Genomic DNA, 18,217 nt, shown 5'->3' with positions numbered 1-18,217 from the left:
CAGAGGCGGTGCTCCTGGTGGCCGGGGACTTTAATGCAGGAAAACTCAAACCTAATTTCTACCAGCATGGTAAATGTGCAACCAGAGGGGGAAAAAAACTCTAGACCGCCTTTACTCCACACACAGAGATGCGTACAAAGCTCTCCCTCGCTCTCCATTTGGCAAATCTGACCATAATTCTATCCTCCTGATTTCTGCTTACAAGCTAAAATTAAAGCAGGAAGCACCAGTTACTCGGTCAATAAAAAAAGTGGTCAGATGAAGCAGATGCTAAGCTACAGGACTGTTTTGCTAGCACAGACTGGAATATGTTCCGGGATTCTTTCGATGGCATTGAGGAGTACACCACATAAGTCACATAAGTGACTCATCAATAAGTGCATCGATGATGTCGTCTCCACAGTGACGAAACGCACACACCCCAACCAGAAGCCATGAGTTACAGGCAACATCCGCACTGAGCTAAAGGGTAGAGCTGCCACTTACAATAGGCGGGACTCTAACCCAGAAGCTTATAAGAAATCCTGCTATACTCTCTGATGAACAATCAAACAGACAAAAAGTCAATACAGGACTAAGATCGAAAATGTACTACACCAGCTCCGACCGTCGTCGGATGTGGCAGGGCTTGCAAACAATTACAGACTACAAAGGGAAGCACAGCCGCAAGCTGCCCATTTGACAGAAGCCTACCAGACGAGCTAAATTACTTCTATGCTCACTTTAAGGCAACTAACACTGAAACATGCATGAGAGCATCAGCTGTTCCGGACAACTGTGTGATCACGCTCTCTGCAGCCGATGTGAGTAAGACCTTTAACTTCTTGGTGACATAGGGCAGTATTTAGAAATTCAGATGAATACGTGCCCAAATTAAACTGCCTGCTTCTCGTGCCCAGAAGGTAGGATATGCATATTGTGACGACCCTGGGTTTATAAACGTGGAAATCGACTCTGCCATTTGAGCATGTTTTTGCGGCACAGTGGATAGCACGCCGGACTTCGGGCTTGAAGGTTGAGGGTTCGAGACCTGCTCCCTGCTGTTTCATTACATTGGTGTTGGAAGTGATCGGACCTTGCATCCACGAGAGTGCGTGTGCTTGGCCGGTGAGCGCGTTCCTGTAAGACGTAGAGTCGCAAGCTAGCGTGAGGACGCGCTCTTTGAAAGGAGGGAGTAGGGAGTAGTGTGACGACCCTGGGTTTAGGGTCGCTGCTGCTACTCTGTTTATTATCCATGCATAGTCAGTTTTACTCTACCCACATGTACATATCACCTCAACTAACCAGTAATTGTAATACTGTGAATTTGTATGATTCTGTGGAGGGCTCCTTTGAAAAAGAGGCCCTGGTCTCCATGGGATTCCCTGTTTTAAATACATTTAAATAAAGTAAATAATTAAATTAATGAATAATTAATTAAATAAAAGTAGCCCTCTATTCCCTATATACAGTAGTGCACTACTTTTTTATTTTAAATAACCTTTATTTACCTAGGCGAGTCAGTTAACCTCTATGGGCTAGGTGGGACGCTCGCTTAAAGTCAACCAAAATGTTAACAGTCTTTATGACCCCCATATACGCACACACAAACAGTAGGTGGGCTGTATCTTTTTCCACAGTTCACATTCCTCCTTTATCACTTGGCAGCTTCTTTACTCCCTAGATTAGAGGAGCCTTGACAGGGCCTCTATCCTGTCATAAGTTTTTCCAGAGTTCCAACCAGGTCATGTGTAGTTCAATTGCCCTCTATTTTCTCAACCACACATTTCTCACCCTTAACCTCTATGGGCTAGGATTCAACAGCCAGTTGAATCCTGTGGCACGTTATTCAAATACCTTAGATATGATATTACTTCAATTTAAAAAAAATATGACTATTTTACACCATTTTAAAGATAAGACTCTCGTTAATCTAACCACACTGTCCGATTTCAAAAAGGCTTTACAACAAAAGCAAAACATTAGATTATGTCAGCAGAGTACCGAGCCAGAAATAATCAGACACCCATTTTTCAAGCTAGCATATAATGTCACATGAACCCAAACCACAGCTAAATGTAGCACTAACCTTTGATCTTCATAAGATGACAACCCTAGGACATTATGTTATACAATACATGCATGTTTTGTTCAATCAAGTTCATATTTATATCAAAAACCAGCTTTTTACATTAGCATGTGACTAGCATTCCCACCGAACACTGCCGGTGAATTTACTAAATTACTCACGATAAACGTTCACAAAAAGCATAACAATTATTTTAAGAATTATAGATACAGAACTCCTCTATGCACTCGATATGTCCGATTTTAAAATAGCTTTTCGGTGAAAGCACATTTTGCAATATTCTCAGTAGATAGCCCGGCATCACAGGGCTAGCTATTTAGACACCCAGCAGGTTTAGCACTCATCAAAGTCAGATTTACTATAAGAAAAATGTTATTACCTTTGTTGTCTTCGTCAGAATGCACTCCCAGGACTTCTACTTCAATAACAAATGTTGGTTTGGTCCAAAATAATCCATCGTTATATCCAAACAGCGGCGTTTTGTTTGTGCGTTCTAGACACTATCCTAAAGGGTAAATAAGGGTGACGAGCATGGCGCAATTCGTGACAAAAGAATTCTAAATATTCCATTACCGTACTTCGAAGCATGTCAACCGCTGTTTAAAATCAATTTTTATGCCATCTTTCTCATAAAAAAGCGATAATATTCCGCCTGGGAATCTGCGTTTAGATAAACAGACAAAGGAAAAGAAAGCATTCGGTCGAAGCGGGCACGCGCCTAAGCCCATAGTACTCTGAGTGGCCACTTGCCAAAAGCGATAAAGTGTTTCAGCCAGAGCCTGCCTCGATATCGTTCAACGTTTTCCCGGGCTCTGAGACCCTATGGAAGACGTAGGAAGTGTCACGTTATTGCACAGATCCTGAGTCTTCAATAAAAAGAGCCAAGATGAAACACTACTTCTCAGACAGGCCACTTCCTGCTTGAAATCTTCTCAGGTTTTGGCCTGCCATAGGAGTTCTGTTACACTCACAGACACCATTCAAACAGTTTTAGAAACGTTAGGGTGTTTTCTATCCAAAGCCAATAATTATATGCATATTCTAGTTACTGGGCAGGAGTAGTAACCAGATTAAATCGGGTACGTTTTTTATCCAGCCGTGTCAATACTGCCCCCTAGCCCTAACAGGTTAAGAACTAATTCTTATTTACAATGACGGCTACCCTGGCCAAACCCAGACAACGCTGGGCCAATTGTGCACCGCCCTATGGGACTCCCGATCACGGCCGGTTGTGATACAGCTCGGGATCAAACCAGGGTCTGTAGTGACACCTCTAGCACTGAGATGCAGTGCCTTAGACTGCTGTGCCACTCGGGAGCCTAAAAGGGCTCTGGTCAAAATAAGTGCACTATGTAGGGAATAGGATTCCATTTGGGACATAAGCGTAACCACTAGTACACTGTAACCCAGGCTTAGTCCTGTCAGTGAAATCACAGGGTCGTTTGTCTCAGCTGGTTATCTGGCTCTTGGGCAGCCAGCGGGACCCTGGTGATGGAGATACTGTAAGATCATGCTGTGCCTCAGCCCATCAATATTGACAGGAACTGATATTAATGGAGGAAATATGTGTATGGGTTGTTGGCCTTGGATAAAGATTCCTCAGAAAAATGTCAACTGTGTTTGAAAGGTATTTCTGGGGTTTTAACGGGTTGTCAAGAGTAGTGTGTGGGGATACTTTGTTTTTGTCTAGACATAAGTACTGGATAAACAAATTCCTATCAACCATTGTTGATTGGCAATACATTTTTTAAATTTAATTATATGTCTTCTTCCTTCCAGCTCCACGGCTACATGGAGACCAAGCCCCTGATCTTGCAGCTATTCATTGGCACGGCAGACGACCGTCTCCTGCGGCCCCATGCCTTCTACCAGGTCCACCGCATCACTGGCAAGACTGTCTCCACCCCCAGCCATGAGACCCTGCAGTCTAACACCAAGGTGCTGGAGATTCCACTGCTGCCCGAGAACAACATGCGTGCCATGTGAGTACTGTGTGTGTGTGTGTGTGTGTGTGTGTGTATATTTCTTTAGCCTTTGTCTGTTTTTTGTTGTTGTGCCTATCAGTCAGTTAGACATTTATGCTCCTCAAGCAACTTAAATGATGAGTGAACATCTGTAGAGTTTTGTCCATGACGGCTGATCAGTACCAGCTGGACAGTGTGTGTGTGTGTGTGTGTGTGTGTGTGTGTGTGTGTGTGTGTGTGTGTGTGTGTGTGTGTGTGTGTGTGTGCGTGTAAGGCACCAATGCTGACAACTTAATTTGACTCGATTTAGAAATCCATTCAACACGTGACAGCCCTCTTCCAATGTTTTTGTTACCAATGAGCGAATACACTCAAAAGCCAAACACTCTTTTTTTTTCTCCTGAGATTTGCATTGTGTTGATCCCTTGGCACAGCTGACTGAGACTACTTCTGTGTCCCAAATGGCACCCTAGTCCCTATATAGTGCACTTCTTTTTTACCAGAACCTGGAGGGAGGGCTGACCAGCTGGGAATCCTTAGCCTCAACACCTGATTGCCTCACCAGCGGAGCATCCCCCAGTGTCTGACAAAGAGAGTTCGGGAGTGTTCAGTTAGTGTAAAAGTTGACATTAACTACATTGTAAGGAATGCAGTGTCGAGGAGCACAGCCATGGAAAAACTTTGGTTGGAAAGGCTAATGCCATAAAAGTCTGAAATGTTCGAAGTGAGTGCACAGCATAAACAGGAGGGTGGGGGTGAGAAATTAGACATTTATAAAGTGTCTGATGAAGACTCTGTAAAAAGCATAGTTACAGCCAATAGGTTGGCTGGTAGAGCTGTAGAGGGATCAAGGTTAGACCAGTATCCCATAGGTGTTCTCTTTTGGTCCATTAAAAAGCTATTTATGAAACTATTAACATTCACAGCATTTGAGTTGCTGGATGGTTGGGATTAGACCTGAAAGCAGTAGTTGCTGAGTACACAGGAAACCTTTCATTGGGGATACGTGTGAAATTCTTCTGCTGAAATACTGTTGTCTGACTATTGACTCATTCTATACTGAAATCACTTTGTGGTGCTAGAGAGAACTTAATAAGCTGAGTGTCAATATGTATGTGGTAACTGTCAGAGGGATAATGATTTGACATCTCAATAATGATGGTGTCTATCGAATGTGTTGATATCTGAGCCTCTCTAAGGTCTAACTAAGTTTCTTTTCTATCTGTTTAATGTAGAATTGACTGCTCTGGCATCCTGAAACTTCGCAACTCGGACATTGAGCTGCGGAAGGGCGAGACAGACATCGGGCGTAAAAACACACGTGTGAGGATGGTGTTCCGGGTTCACATCAACCAGCCCACAGGAAGAACATTGTCCCTGCAGGCTGCATCCAACCCCATGGAGTGCTGTGAGTACACCTTCACTATCAGGCCTGGGGGTGGGGGGTGGTTTAACATGGCAGATCATTTTGACTTTGGTAGATAAGCACACATTGCACCATTAAGCACCAAAGCGCTAGATAGAAATCTGAGCAGATCTGCTAATCTAATGGGTTTCTGGCTGGAATCACACCACAAAGATCAAGTGCTATGAGGTAAATGAGAAATGTGGTTAAACCATGATCTCAGCTCTTAAGAAAAGACCATTGTTGGTCGCAGATACACTGCCACAAAACTGTTATTGACCAAGCCTCTTTTTTTCATTGTCAAGGGTAATTGTCGGAAACATTCTTTGCCAGATCTATTTTTCATTTGTAAACATCTGAGTTTTATTAAAGAATATCACACACTTTACGGCAGTTAAAGTTAACCAGGAGGTGATGGCCAAGTATGATATTTGTAAAAACAATAATTTGAGAAAATTATACAATAACAAATACTAAATGGATCCATTCTCTCACTGTTAGGTCAGAGGAATAATATGTCTCTAGAGCTAATGGCTCTTGGCATTGTTAGTGGTGAGGATTCCTTAAGAGTTGTCAAGCTTGTGAAAATGACTTCGTCTGGATGCTCGGGGCTGAAGGGGGAGTGGGTTTGCAATGATTCTGTAGTGAAGACAGTGCTGTCCCCCCCCCTGCAGCCCAGAGATCAGCCCAGGAGTTGCCCCTAGTGGATAAGCAGACCCTGCAGACGTGCCCTGCTGCTGGGGGAGAGAAGATGCTCCTCAGCGGACACAACTTCCAGCACGACTCCAAAGTGGTGTTCATGGAGAAAGCCCAAGGTAGGAGCTGAAGCCAGAGCTGGAGCTGGATGCAGATGTGTGTGGCTTAGTGTGCATATTTATGTAGGTATGTGTCTACGTGTGTGTGTGTGTGTGTGTGTGTGTGTGTGTTTGGTTTTACTATCCTTGTGGGGCCCAGAAGTCCTCACAAGGATAGTAAAACAAGGAAAAATGCTATTTTAGGCTTAGGGGTTAGATTTAGGGTTACAATTACGGTTAGAGCTAGAATTAGGATTTGGGTTAGGGGTTAGGGAAAATAGGATTTTGAATCAATTGTTTTGATCCCCACAAGGATAGGAAAACGAACGTGTGTGTGTGCTAGCACTCTTGTGTGTGTGTGTCTGCTCAAGTGTGTGTGTTTGTGCTCTAACTTTCTCTCCCTCTTTCCCCCTCTGGGTTTGAGAAACCCCAGGGCTACTCCCTCCCTCCCTCCTCTTCCCCCACCATCAAAATATCCCCCATGCTGCCAGAGTGCCACATGTGGTGCACATTAATGCGCTGTATTTTTAACCCAGCAGATTTCCATTTGCAGAAGTTTCCATTGCCTGTTCAGAATATGAATGGATCACAAATGCACTATGTGCCATGTAGGCTGCTGTGCTGTCCCTCACAATTCAGTATGTGTTTCCTCTCTTCTCTCTAAGCCCTCTCAATTAGGAAGGAGGGAAGTAGGGAGGGACTGCTCCCAGATGTTGATGCTTAGGGTTTACTAACAGCAATTTCCTTGATAAGCTTTAGAAAAGCAGCGTGAGGTATGGTTTGGGCCAAGGTTGTGCAATGTAAACACATCTGATCGTATGCCTCATGAGTCACTCAGAGCAGAGGGGAACCTGTTGCCATTGTGTGATGAGAGGAATTTTAGGTGGGTTGGGTGGGGGCTTGAGCCACCCTATATTACAATAGTAGTGTGAGATTGTGTGAGAGCTTTGCTATATCTCTTTCTACATCTCTTGAGTTCTCCTAATCTCTATTGCTATTCATTTATGTATGTGAAATTCTAAATATTTTCAATATTTACCTTGCCTACAATTCTAGATAACTCTCTTTTTGGTTTATAGTTTTGTGTGGCGCAGCGGTCTAAGACACTGCATCTCAGTCCAAGAGGTGTCACTGCAGTCCCTGGTTCGAATCCAGGCTGCATCACATCTGTCCATGTTTGGGAGTCCCATAGGGCGGCCCACAACTTGGCCCATCGTCGTCCGGGTTTGGCCGTGGTAGGCCGTCATTATAAATAAGAATTTGTTCTTAGCTGACTTGCCTAGTTAAATAAAGGTTAAATGTAAAAATATATATTTTTACATTTTTGTCAGTTTGAAGAAGATCAGTAGCCCCCTCAGATCTGTTGAAGCTAAGAAGACTGTCTTTAGGTCCTAGCACAGCATCTGGGGTGGCGTTGATGCTCCCATGAAAACACCCTTAAGCCAGTCTTAAGAAATGACGGAGCAATTTCTGCCTAGTACAACTTTAATTGTAAGGTTTTTTATTATTGTTTTGTCCATGCCAAGGCCGAGGTCTAAAAACTGTTTAACAATCCTTCTCATAAATCCTGAATAGGGGATTCTGTTGCCACAGAGGGTTTACCCATTTTACCAATGGATAATTTTCCTATGAATATTCCAAAAAACAACTCCCAGATTTTTGAGGCTCCTACTCTAGAGAATAACTAGCCTATACCGTGTAGGTCATGTGTGCAAGTGTGTGTGTATAACTTTGTATGTCAGTACGCATGTGTGTGCACACATTCGTGTGTGTGTGTGTGTACACAGGGGTAAGAGAGTGTTGTACTCAGTGACTCATAGCCTCCAACACTCTACTCAGCAAACTGGATGTAGTCTATCACAGTGCCATCCGTTTTGTCACCAAAGCCCCATATATTACCCACCACTGCGACCTGTATGCTCTCGTTGGCTGGCCCTCACTACATATTCGTCGCCAAACCCACTGGCTCCAGGTCATCTATAAGTCTTTGCTAGTTAAAGCCCCGCCTTATCTCAGCTCACTGGTCACCATAGCATCACCCAAAAAATTAAAAAAACTCATACAGGAGGAATCCCTCTGTCCCTGTAGTGAAGTACACTGACATTCACGTGCTTCGCAAAACCAGTCCAGCCCCATAAGCAGCAGGTCATTATGACGACACAGTCCTGCCTCAGAGCTCCTGTCCAGTCTATTGCAAAACAGTTAGAGGGAGCAGAGATGACATCAATGCAGTTGTCACCCGTGGTTACAGTGTAGAGCAGTGGTATTCAATGTTGGCATTCGTGGGGGAACTGCTGTGGGGTCGCCAATGAAATTATATATTTTTATTTTGGGGGGGAGAGGAAACAAAAAATGAAGAGCACCGATTATGTTATGGGATAATATACAAAGGTTTTGAGAAAGATAATTTGACAAATAACATTTTATTGAGTAAATGTATTAATTTACAAGAGATACCAATTAAATGAATTTAACGTTATTTGTTTGACTGATTTTAAGGTTGTGCCATTAGATTTGGGGTGGGGTCACAATAAATTCTTGGGGTCCCTGCTGAAAAAGTTTGAATACCGCTGGTGTAGAGCATGGAGATCCTTATAGGAGATTACACTACAGCCCTTAGATCTCCCAGACATCAGGCTGTAATCTGAAACTGCCTCAATCTGACCTTGCTTTCCATTCTCTCCAGCCTCAGCCTGCCCAGAGATGGGCTCTTTGATAAACCTCAGTACCACTTACAGAAATTATGAATCGCTTAGCTGTCACTTTCTCAAGGTTTTGCCCCTGAATGTGTTTTCAAATTGATGTTGGCGGCTGAAGTTTGTTGACTCAAACCACAACATTATGTAAAGGTGTGAAAAATGTAGATTGCTTTTGTTTGGATTAGGATCTCCAGACCAAGATTGATAGATTAAGGTTAGTCACCAGATTCATTTGCACTTCTGACATTTTAATGAGGACTATAAATCATGCAGAATATTATCCTTTTCAAAATGGTAAAACCTATTTTTAAGCATGTGGAGTTGTGTGTCAAGTTGTGTGCTTGTGTTCACATTACAGTAAGAGTATCTGCATGGTGTGTGTCTGTGTCTGCACATCATTTCACAGCCACCATGAGTTAAGGCTGAGAGAGAGTGAGAGCAAAGGAGCTTTGAGGGAATCCTGCTAGCAGAAAAGAGACGTGGAGAGAAATTCTCTTATAAAAAGAGTGCTTTCACATCTGGGACTGTCTGGCTGCCTGGTCTACTGTCGGCAGGCTAGAAGTAACCATGGATAATTTGTCACTGTGTCAGAGTCAGAGACCCACAGGCCTCCAGTTTCACCAGTTTCCCCTGCCTGAACCGACCGAATACTTTGTGACCCATGACCCAAAGCTCACCGTCTCTCTATGAGTCAGAGCCAATGAGGAGAGTCAGTCCAACCAGGTACTGTACAGACCTGCCCTGGAACGGCAACAGACCTAGACAGGCCTGGTTGTTCTTGGCCAGAGGTGTCTATTATGTCTACAGTATGATTGAGGACCTCCAGTTATCAAACTTCAAGAACCTTGCCAGGTAGTGTCTGGAATTACCCAAGAAAATTATAGATAACCATCCGTCTATGGAGGGGAAATCTGAAAGTGCCTGAGGAGGATGAAAGTGGAGTGAATCGTGTTTCTTTTGACAGAGATTAATTGTATATTTTTTTTGGTTAGCAGTTTAGGGGTCTTTCTCCGAGTAACGGTTAGCCGTGGGAGGGGTGCTCTACTCTGTGTTACATGACTGGTCAGTGCTTCTGGATCCAATTCATTGCATTTACAAAATAATGACTTCCACTTTGAAACCGTTCAGCAGTTTGGCCGGCCTCGACACTTCAGAGAACTGTGGTTGTTATCGTAAACAAATCAATTACATGCACATAAACAGGGAGTTTATGTTTTATAAATTACAGCGTACTGTTCATAAAAACATATTTAAGGAATACCAGAGAACTGATGATGGCACAGAGTGTAAAGTGATATATTGTAATGTAAACTCAGCAAAAAAAAGAAACGTTACTTTTTCAGGACCCTCTCTTTCAAAGATAATTCGTACAAATCCAAATAACTTCACAGATCTTCATTGTAAAGGGTTTAAACACTGTTTCCCATTCTTGTTCAATGAACCATAAACAATTAATGAACATGCACATGTGGAACGGTCGTTAAGACACTAAAGGCTTACAGACGGTAGGCAATTAAGGTAACAGTTATGAAAACTTAGGACACTAAAGAGGCCTTTCTACTTTCTGAACAAGCCCAGGGTCCCTGCTCATCTGCATGAATGTGCCCTAGGCATGCTGCAAGGAGGCATAAGGACTGCAGATATGTGGCCAGGGCAATAAATTGCAATGTCCGTACTATGAGATGCCTAAGACAGCACTACAGGGAGACAAGACGGACAACTGATCATCCTCGCAGTGGCAGACCACGTGTAACAACACCTGAACAGGATTGGTACATCCGAACATCACACCTGCGAGACAGGTACAGGATGGAAACAACAACTGCCCGAGTTACACCAGGAACGCACAATCCCTCCATCAGTGCTCAGACTGTCCGCAATAGGCTGAGAGAGGCTGTACTGAGGGCTTGTAGGTCTGTTGTAAGGCAGGTCCTCACCACACATCACCGGCAACAATGTCGCCTATGGGCACAGACCCACCATCGCTGGACCAGACAGAACTGGCAAAAAGTGCTCTTCACTGACGAGTCGCGGTTGTGTCTCACCAGGGGTGATGGTGGAATTCGCGTTTATCGCCAAAGGAATAAATGTTACACAATTTGGAGGTGGAGGGTCCGTCATGGTCTGGCGCGGTGTGTCACAGCATCATCGGACTGAGCTTGTTGCCATTGCAGGCAATATCAACGCTGTGTGTTACAGGGAACACATCCTTCTCCCTCATGTTGTACCCTTCCTGCAGGCTCATCCTGACATGACCCTCCAGCATGACAATGCCACCAGACATACTGCTCGTTCTGTGTGTGATTTCCTGCAAGACAGGAATGTCAGTGTTCTGCCAAGGCCAGCGAAGAGCCTGGATCTCAATCCCATTGAGCACGTCTGGGACCTGTTGGATCGGAGGGTGAGGGCTAGGGCCATTCCCCCCAGAAATGTCCAGGAACTTGCAGGTTCCTTGGTGGAAGAGTGGGGTAACATCTCACAGCAAGAACTGGCAAATCTGGTGCAGTCCATAAGGAGGAGATGCACTGCAGTACTTAATGCAGCTGGTGGCCACACCAGATACTGACTGTTACTTTTGATTTTGAACCCCACCTTTGTTCATGGACACATTATTCCATTTCTGTTAGTCACATGTCTGTGGAACTTGTTCAGTTTATGTCTCAGTTGTTGAATCTTGTTATGTTCATACAAATATCTACACATGTTAAGTTTGCTGAAAATAAATGCAGTTGACAGTGAGGACATTTCTTTTTTTTGCTGAGTTTAGAAGACAGATGCTGTGCTGTGCTGAGATGCAGATGTAGAATTCAAAACTGTTTTGTATTGAGTAGTGAACTTCACTTTAGCAAATACAGTGTTTCCCCAGCAGCCATTGATTGATGCAGTTTGAATAGCTGGCTTGCCTTAATTACTGCCCTTCCCTGAGACAGTACGCTTGCATGCAATCCACGTGTTCTGGGGGTAGCGCTGGGAGGAAGAACTTACAGTCATCAGACCAAGGACAAGGGCTCTCTTTCACCATTCCACATAGGCCTGGATAGCACATGTTTTTATATTTACTGTACGTTATGAGGGCTTTGGGTATACGCCACCCCGCTGTTTGGCTTTGGACACTAGAGTTTTACTCCACCTCACCCCAATTAAAGAGCACAAGGAGCTGTTTGATTCCCTTTATAAACTCTGCATAACAAATATCTGTATTGTATACTACTTTATTCTGATCCAACTCTGGCTGCCGTAACAGTGTAGTACACCACCAGTGCTGTGTCTATTGGCTACCCTGTGTTATGTCTGCCTTATGAAAGGTAATTACTCCTGTAGACCACAGAGAGAATACAGTAGACGGCACACGTCAAACGTTTGATTTATGACCCTGTGTCAAGGCAAAATAATGAAAAAGTATTGAATCCACAATTACATTATATGCAATGAACTACTGACTTTTTCATTTGTAAATCATTATTATAACCCAAATTAAACCTTTGGTTTATACGTGTCTACAACTCACAATTATTATTAAAATGTGTAAGAAATTGAAATACATAATATATGTACCCCATCTCAATTTTCACAAGAGACATATTCTGAACTTTTAAACAAAATTGTAAACTCTATACACATACTTATGCTACTTTCACATAACAAAATACAATATCAGTGTCAATATCAGTGTCAGTGTATGCATCCTTCGATGCTGTGGGAAATGTGTTATATCATGTACATGTTCCCCTCTATAGATATTCCTTAACATCCTAGATACTAGTACATTAGTAGTACATAACCGTGTAATAGTGTAAGCCGCACCCACTGAATTTAAAAAATATATATTATTTTGAACATAAATAAGCCGCACATGTCTAAGCCGCAGGTGCCTACCGGTACATTGAAACAAATGAACTTTACACAGGCTTTAACGAAACACGGCTTGTAACAAAAATAAATAGGCTTTAACGAAACATGGCTTGTTATAAAAAATTAGCAGTAAGCTTTAGTTGTCTTTTTGCACTGAGACAATTCCTCACGCTGCTGTTTCCAACGTCTTATCATCGACTCATTAAGACCAAGCTCCCGTGCAGAAGCTCTATTTCCTTTCCCAACAGACAGATCAATCGCCTTCAACTTGAAAGCTGCATCATATGCATTTCTCCGTGTCTTTGCCATGATGAGGGTGACAAAATGACTACCGTAATCAGAATGATGGGAAGTTTGAGAGCGCTCGATTTAATCTAAACAGTAAACAAAAAAGTTGTTTGACCTTAACCCATTCGGCAATTTCATTGGTCTAATGAAAGCTTCATGCTGCCAAAAAACTGAGCACCTCACAGAATGTGTTTTTTTGGAGAAAAATAAATTGAAAGCGGGAAAAATCCATATATTAGCCGCGTCATTGTTTAAACCGCGAGGTTCAAAGCTGGGAAAAAAAGTTGCGGCTTATAGTCCGGAATTTACGGTAGGTCAATTTGTTGCTCTCTCTGACTTTATACATCTCTTTGACCTACTGTAAACTCCCTCGGTTGTTAACATCTACAATAATCATTAGACGTACGAGTCAGAGTTATCATACCCAGTGTTAGGGTTTGCTAACTCTGGAAATTCCTTTGGTCTGTACAGAGTTAGGTAAATCAGCTCTTTGCCCCTTACCTGGGGAATTTTCTCCAAGCTGCTCTAAACATTGCTGTTTTTGGTGTCTCTAGGTTAATCTCTAGACTGCTGAATGAGGCATGTTACAACTTGCTTACAAAACCTTTAAAAGGAGTTTGTGAAACCGTTCATTCATGGATGTATGTAAAACATATTTAACACGTATTGCATGTTACAGAAGACTACTGTTGTACATTGAAATGCCATTCATCTCTGTTACATCTTGATGTGATGGCTCTCTGTTTGTACATGTTTATAATCCACATAGTGTGAATAGTGGTTTTCATAAAGTTATTAACCCCCTAAACAGGAATATGAAATTACCTTTATGATCTTTCTTACCACTATTACTTTGGGGTTCCAATCTCCCTCTTTCAAAATCCCCAGTGTGAACAAATCTCTAACATTCATGATCCTTCCCATATATTTTAACCCTAAATCTCCCACAATAACTAGTGTCTATTGTTAGACTCAGTGACCTTACTGACAATATCAAAGTTTTATACATAGCTAAATACATTGTTGGAGACAGTTTTCATGTCTTTCATTATGCAAACAGTTGTTTATTAGATTATATTTCTCATTAAGAATACTGTTGTTTTAATTCTATATGGGTCCTGCTTTGCTTTGGTCCCGTGTTCTCTTATGGGTCTGATTTTAATTACAATATAGCAATTATGTTCTCGGCTCAATTACTTAGAAGGGGGTTGTGGTCCCACCCCTCCCGTGTGTTCTCCAGGTCCTTATTTGGGAGCCCCTATACATTCAGGATGTAAGGCTTACTAGTTATGTCAAATGTTAGGAAGACCTGTTGGTTGTAACAAAAACAAAAATACATTTCACCCCATCTTTTCACATGCATTTTTTTTTTTTTTTTAAATTTAGCCTGTTGTTTGGCTCCAGCCACTTGGAGGCTTGGTGCATGTACAAAGAAAAAGTACACAATTCAACCATTTGATGTATGGTAACTAAAATAATGACATTGCAAGTAGTCCTGCTAAAGTTTTCAATCTTTTCTTGTAGGTGTTTTATGGATTTGCATATGACTGTGCATTATATGTTACCGTAATAGGGAAGAGGATCTGATCATGCCTATTGGTAATCTTGATCAATTCTTGATCCCAAAAAGACACACACCTGTTATGGGTTAATGCATTGCTTGATAGTGTATTAGCATGGTATGAGACAAGACAATTTAAGGAAAGTATAAATAAACAGTATTATCCTAAATTGAGAGATGAATAAAAAAATGTGTTATCACAGCAACCTCAATCTTTCAGAATGTACCTGTTTTCAGTATAGAATGACATGTATACAGATTATATTACAACTTTTTGTGTTTTGTCTTAGTGATTGTTCTTTAGTAAATAGGAAACTCAACAGTGTGTTAGTCCGAGAAACATTATTTAGATAGTTGGTTTATGTTTTGTGAAACCTTGAAATGTACGTCAATGAGAAGTGATATTGTAACAACAGTTTTAACGGGGTAATTGTATCCAATATATATCTTTGCATGTTTGAATTAGGGCTCCTTTACAATGTTTTCATCACTGCCTGGTAAACACATTCTTGTAAGTTGTCTACGTTGACATTTCTGGGTATGTCTCGCATGTAACATTATTATCATAATCTTTATTATTATTATGTTATATTATTTTTATAATAATACAAATCTGAAAACCCCTTTTTGCATCTGTAGTTGTCAGTGTTTTTACAGATACCCAGTCTATAAAATCTAAGACCTATCAATGCATATGCCTCAGCACAGCATCTTGGAAACAATCCCTAGAAGTCATAAACCTAGGAGCAGAATTATAGATGTACCATGATCTGAGTGGACATTGAAGAGTACATGTGCCCCTTATTGTTTTTCAAGATGTTCCAAGATGACCCTCAGGGTCATATAATAACCCGGGCGGCTGTAGAGTGGGCATAAGTTCAACACACACACACACATATATATATATATATATATATATATATATATATATATATATATATAGAGAGAGAGAGAGAGAGAGAGAGAGAGAGAGAGAGAGAGAGAGAGAGAGAGAGAGAGAGAGAGAGAGAGAGAGAGAGAGAGAGAGAGAGAGAGAGAGAGAGAGAGAGAGAGAGAGAGAGAGAGAGAGAGAGAGAGAGAGAGAGAGAGAGAGAGAGAGAGAGAGAGAGAGAGAGAGAGAGAGAGAGAGAGAGAGAGAGAGAGAGAGAGAGAGAGAGAGAGAGAGAGAGAGAGAGAGAGAGAGAGAGAGAGAGAGAGAGAGAGAGAGATGGTTCTGGCCGTTCGTACAGAACCGTAGAATTTCATCTGCTCCTCCGAAGTTGTCCATAAGGAGGGCTGTACCCGTTTGGTGTGGGTCTGCTGTGAACACAAGATTAGTTTAAAAAAAATGTGTACACTTTTTTTGTTTGGTTTTAATGTATAAATATTATTAGGGATTTTGTTTTTGGACTTACGTTGAAAATAGTGTGATGGCGATGGGCTACGTAAAGGACCGGGCGCTGTCTCGGTTTGAACCATGGTTTTCTCATCTAATGATGGCTGATCCAAATCAATAAAAAAAAAAAAAACATTGTTTCAAACACCCCTGCAGAGACATACACACACACACCCCAGGATAGATCAAAGGCCTACACATGCTTTAACATATACAGATGCACTATCTTGTTAAATAAACACCTACTAAAGCGTGACAGCTTCAAAGGAATCGACGCAATATAGACATAAATTAACACACACTCTAACACATGACAACAGGAAGCCCTTATGGGCATAACCACGTGATAACTTCCCACCAGGATGTCCTGACCGGATGCCCATATTTGGGCATGCACACGTCATCCGGACATAAGGTCATAAACATTTGAAGCGTGCCGTCTACTGTATTCTCTCTGACCACAACTAGAGAGAGGGTTGTCGACTCGTCGTCTAACTTTGGCAGTGTTGGATTCAAGCCAAGAAAAAGAGTTGGGCGAGTTGTGAGAGGTTCTGTGTTTGTTGAGGTGAGGGAGTGGTCTAGTCTGGTTGGCACTGTTGCCAAGGGTTTTGATGGGGAGAGGAATTGTGCAGATGTTGTTAGGGCCCAATGGAACATTCTGTGGTTCAGTTCCTCAGTACAATCTGCACAACACCTCTCTCCATCAAAGTAAATGTACATGTGATGCTCTGTAGAAACATTTCCTGGCAGATGGGCAACAACAAATTGCTCAATTTAATGTTTTGTCTCTGCATGAATGTGTGGCCAGTGAAAACAAATTGAGAGAGAGAGAGCAAGTGAAAAAAAGAAAGTAGAAAAGGGGAGACGGGAAGATCTGAAATTGTTTTTTTTTTATCTCTGGTGGCAGGTTGACGTAGCCTTCTAAGGTTTCCCTTTTGGAGTGGTTCCCAGAGAGCGAGAGAGTGGAGATGGAGCCGGAGAGGTTCCCTCCTGCCTCTAGTCTCCAGATATAATGGGAGGCATTGGGCATCAGTGTCAGCTTCAGTCTCTTCCTCTGCCACATCACAGCCCCAGCAGACCCAGACCAAGGGTGCCTTGTCTGCCATGGGCTGTCTTCTTCCCAGCCCGTGTTTGTGTCTACCTCTCAGTCTCAATTCATAAGACCAGACAGCCTTCAACATAACCTGTCATAATATAGACCTCATCAAGAGTGCTTCTATATGTAAATGTTAAAGAAAGCTGCAATCCTTAATGGTGAAACTGCCACGTCCGCTTGCAATATTACAACAACAACAAAAGTTACTGCAAGCAACGAACACAGTTTTTTCCCCTCGGACACCATTGCACGTGCAATAGAAGAGCACAATATGTACAGTGGTTGCTCCACTAAAAGTTTTGTGATTATAAACCTAAATAGAACCTGATAATTGTGCACGACTTCAGTATTACTTACTAAAACTGTTGTTACACTAAGGTTTCTATTATTTTATTTTGTTAGGATTATTTTGCTCTTACTGTAGAACTGTAGCCCACTCCTGACCGGTCATGTTGTACGGCACCTGAGTGGTGCAACGGTCTAAGACACTGCATAGCAGTGCAAACCGTGTTGCTACAGATGCTGGTTCAATACCCGTGCCGGCCTCGACTGGGAGACTCATGAGATGACTGTAGGTTTTTGGTTTCTCTCCCTACTAAAAACAGAAATAAATGATTCTAAATAACAAACTGGCAATATTTACAAATTAGTAACAATGTCTCACCCCATGTTCAAGAATGACCTTTTTCTCACTCATTTTACATTATTTGAAAATGAAATAATCTCCAAATTATTGTTATTTTTTAAAGAAAGCTTTTTAAAACTAATTTAGAAATATATATAAAAGCCTGTTGGATATTCTCATATTAGCAGGACAATATATATTGGTCATATTGGTCATGGCTCCTGAGTGGCGCACAATGCAGTTCTCCAGCTGTATCCACTGAAAGCACACAAGGTTCAAGGCACAAGGGCAGGGGGCACGGGATGGGCCGCAGAGCCGCGTACAGAAGACAGACCTAGCCCATGGGGAAGGAAGGAGGAGAAAGGGGGGTGGACCCCCACCCCGCCACACTGGGTAGCACAGAGCAACACATTAAGGGGCATTGCACTAACAATGGCACTGACTAGGGAAATGTTCCCACTGTTCTTAGTGCCAGTCTGCACGTTCAAAC

General features: G+C 42.3%; 1 protein-coding gene across 7 annotated transcripts in view; it reads left to right on the top strand.

Annotated features, from left to right (window-relative positions):
* Window positions 1-18,217, top strand: part of LOC106569777 (nuclear factor of activated T-cells, cytoplasmic 1) — a 72,837-nt gene that overhangs the window by 12,826 nt on the left and 41,794 nt on the right. For all 7 annotated transcript variants that reach the window (XM_045694593.1, XM_045694596.1, XM_045694591.1 and 4 more), the window contains 3 exons: window positions 3,848-4,050; window positions 5,268-5,440; window positions 6,112-6,252. In XM_045694593.1, coding sequence (XP_045550549.1) covers window positions 3,848-4,050; window positions 5,268-5,440; window positions 6,112-6,252 — 517 coding nt within the window. The remainder of the gene's footprint in view (window positions 1-3,847; window positions 4,051-5,267; window positions 5,441-6,111; window positions 6,253-18,217) is intronic.

This window comes from Salmo salar, chromosome ssa14, assembly GCF_905237065.1.
Source record: "Salmo salar chromosome ssa14, Ssal_v3.1, whole genome shotgun sequence".
In the NCBI taxonomy this organism is placed as follows: domain Eukaryota; kingdom Metazoa; phylum Chordata; class Actinopteri; order Salmoniformes; family Salmonidae; genus Salmo; species Salmo salar.
This window is presented reverse-complemented; position numbering and strand designations above follow the sequence as displayed.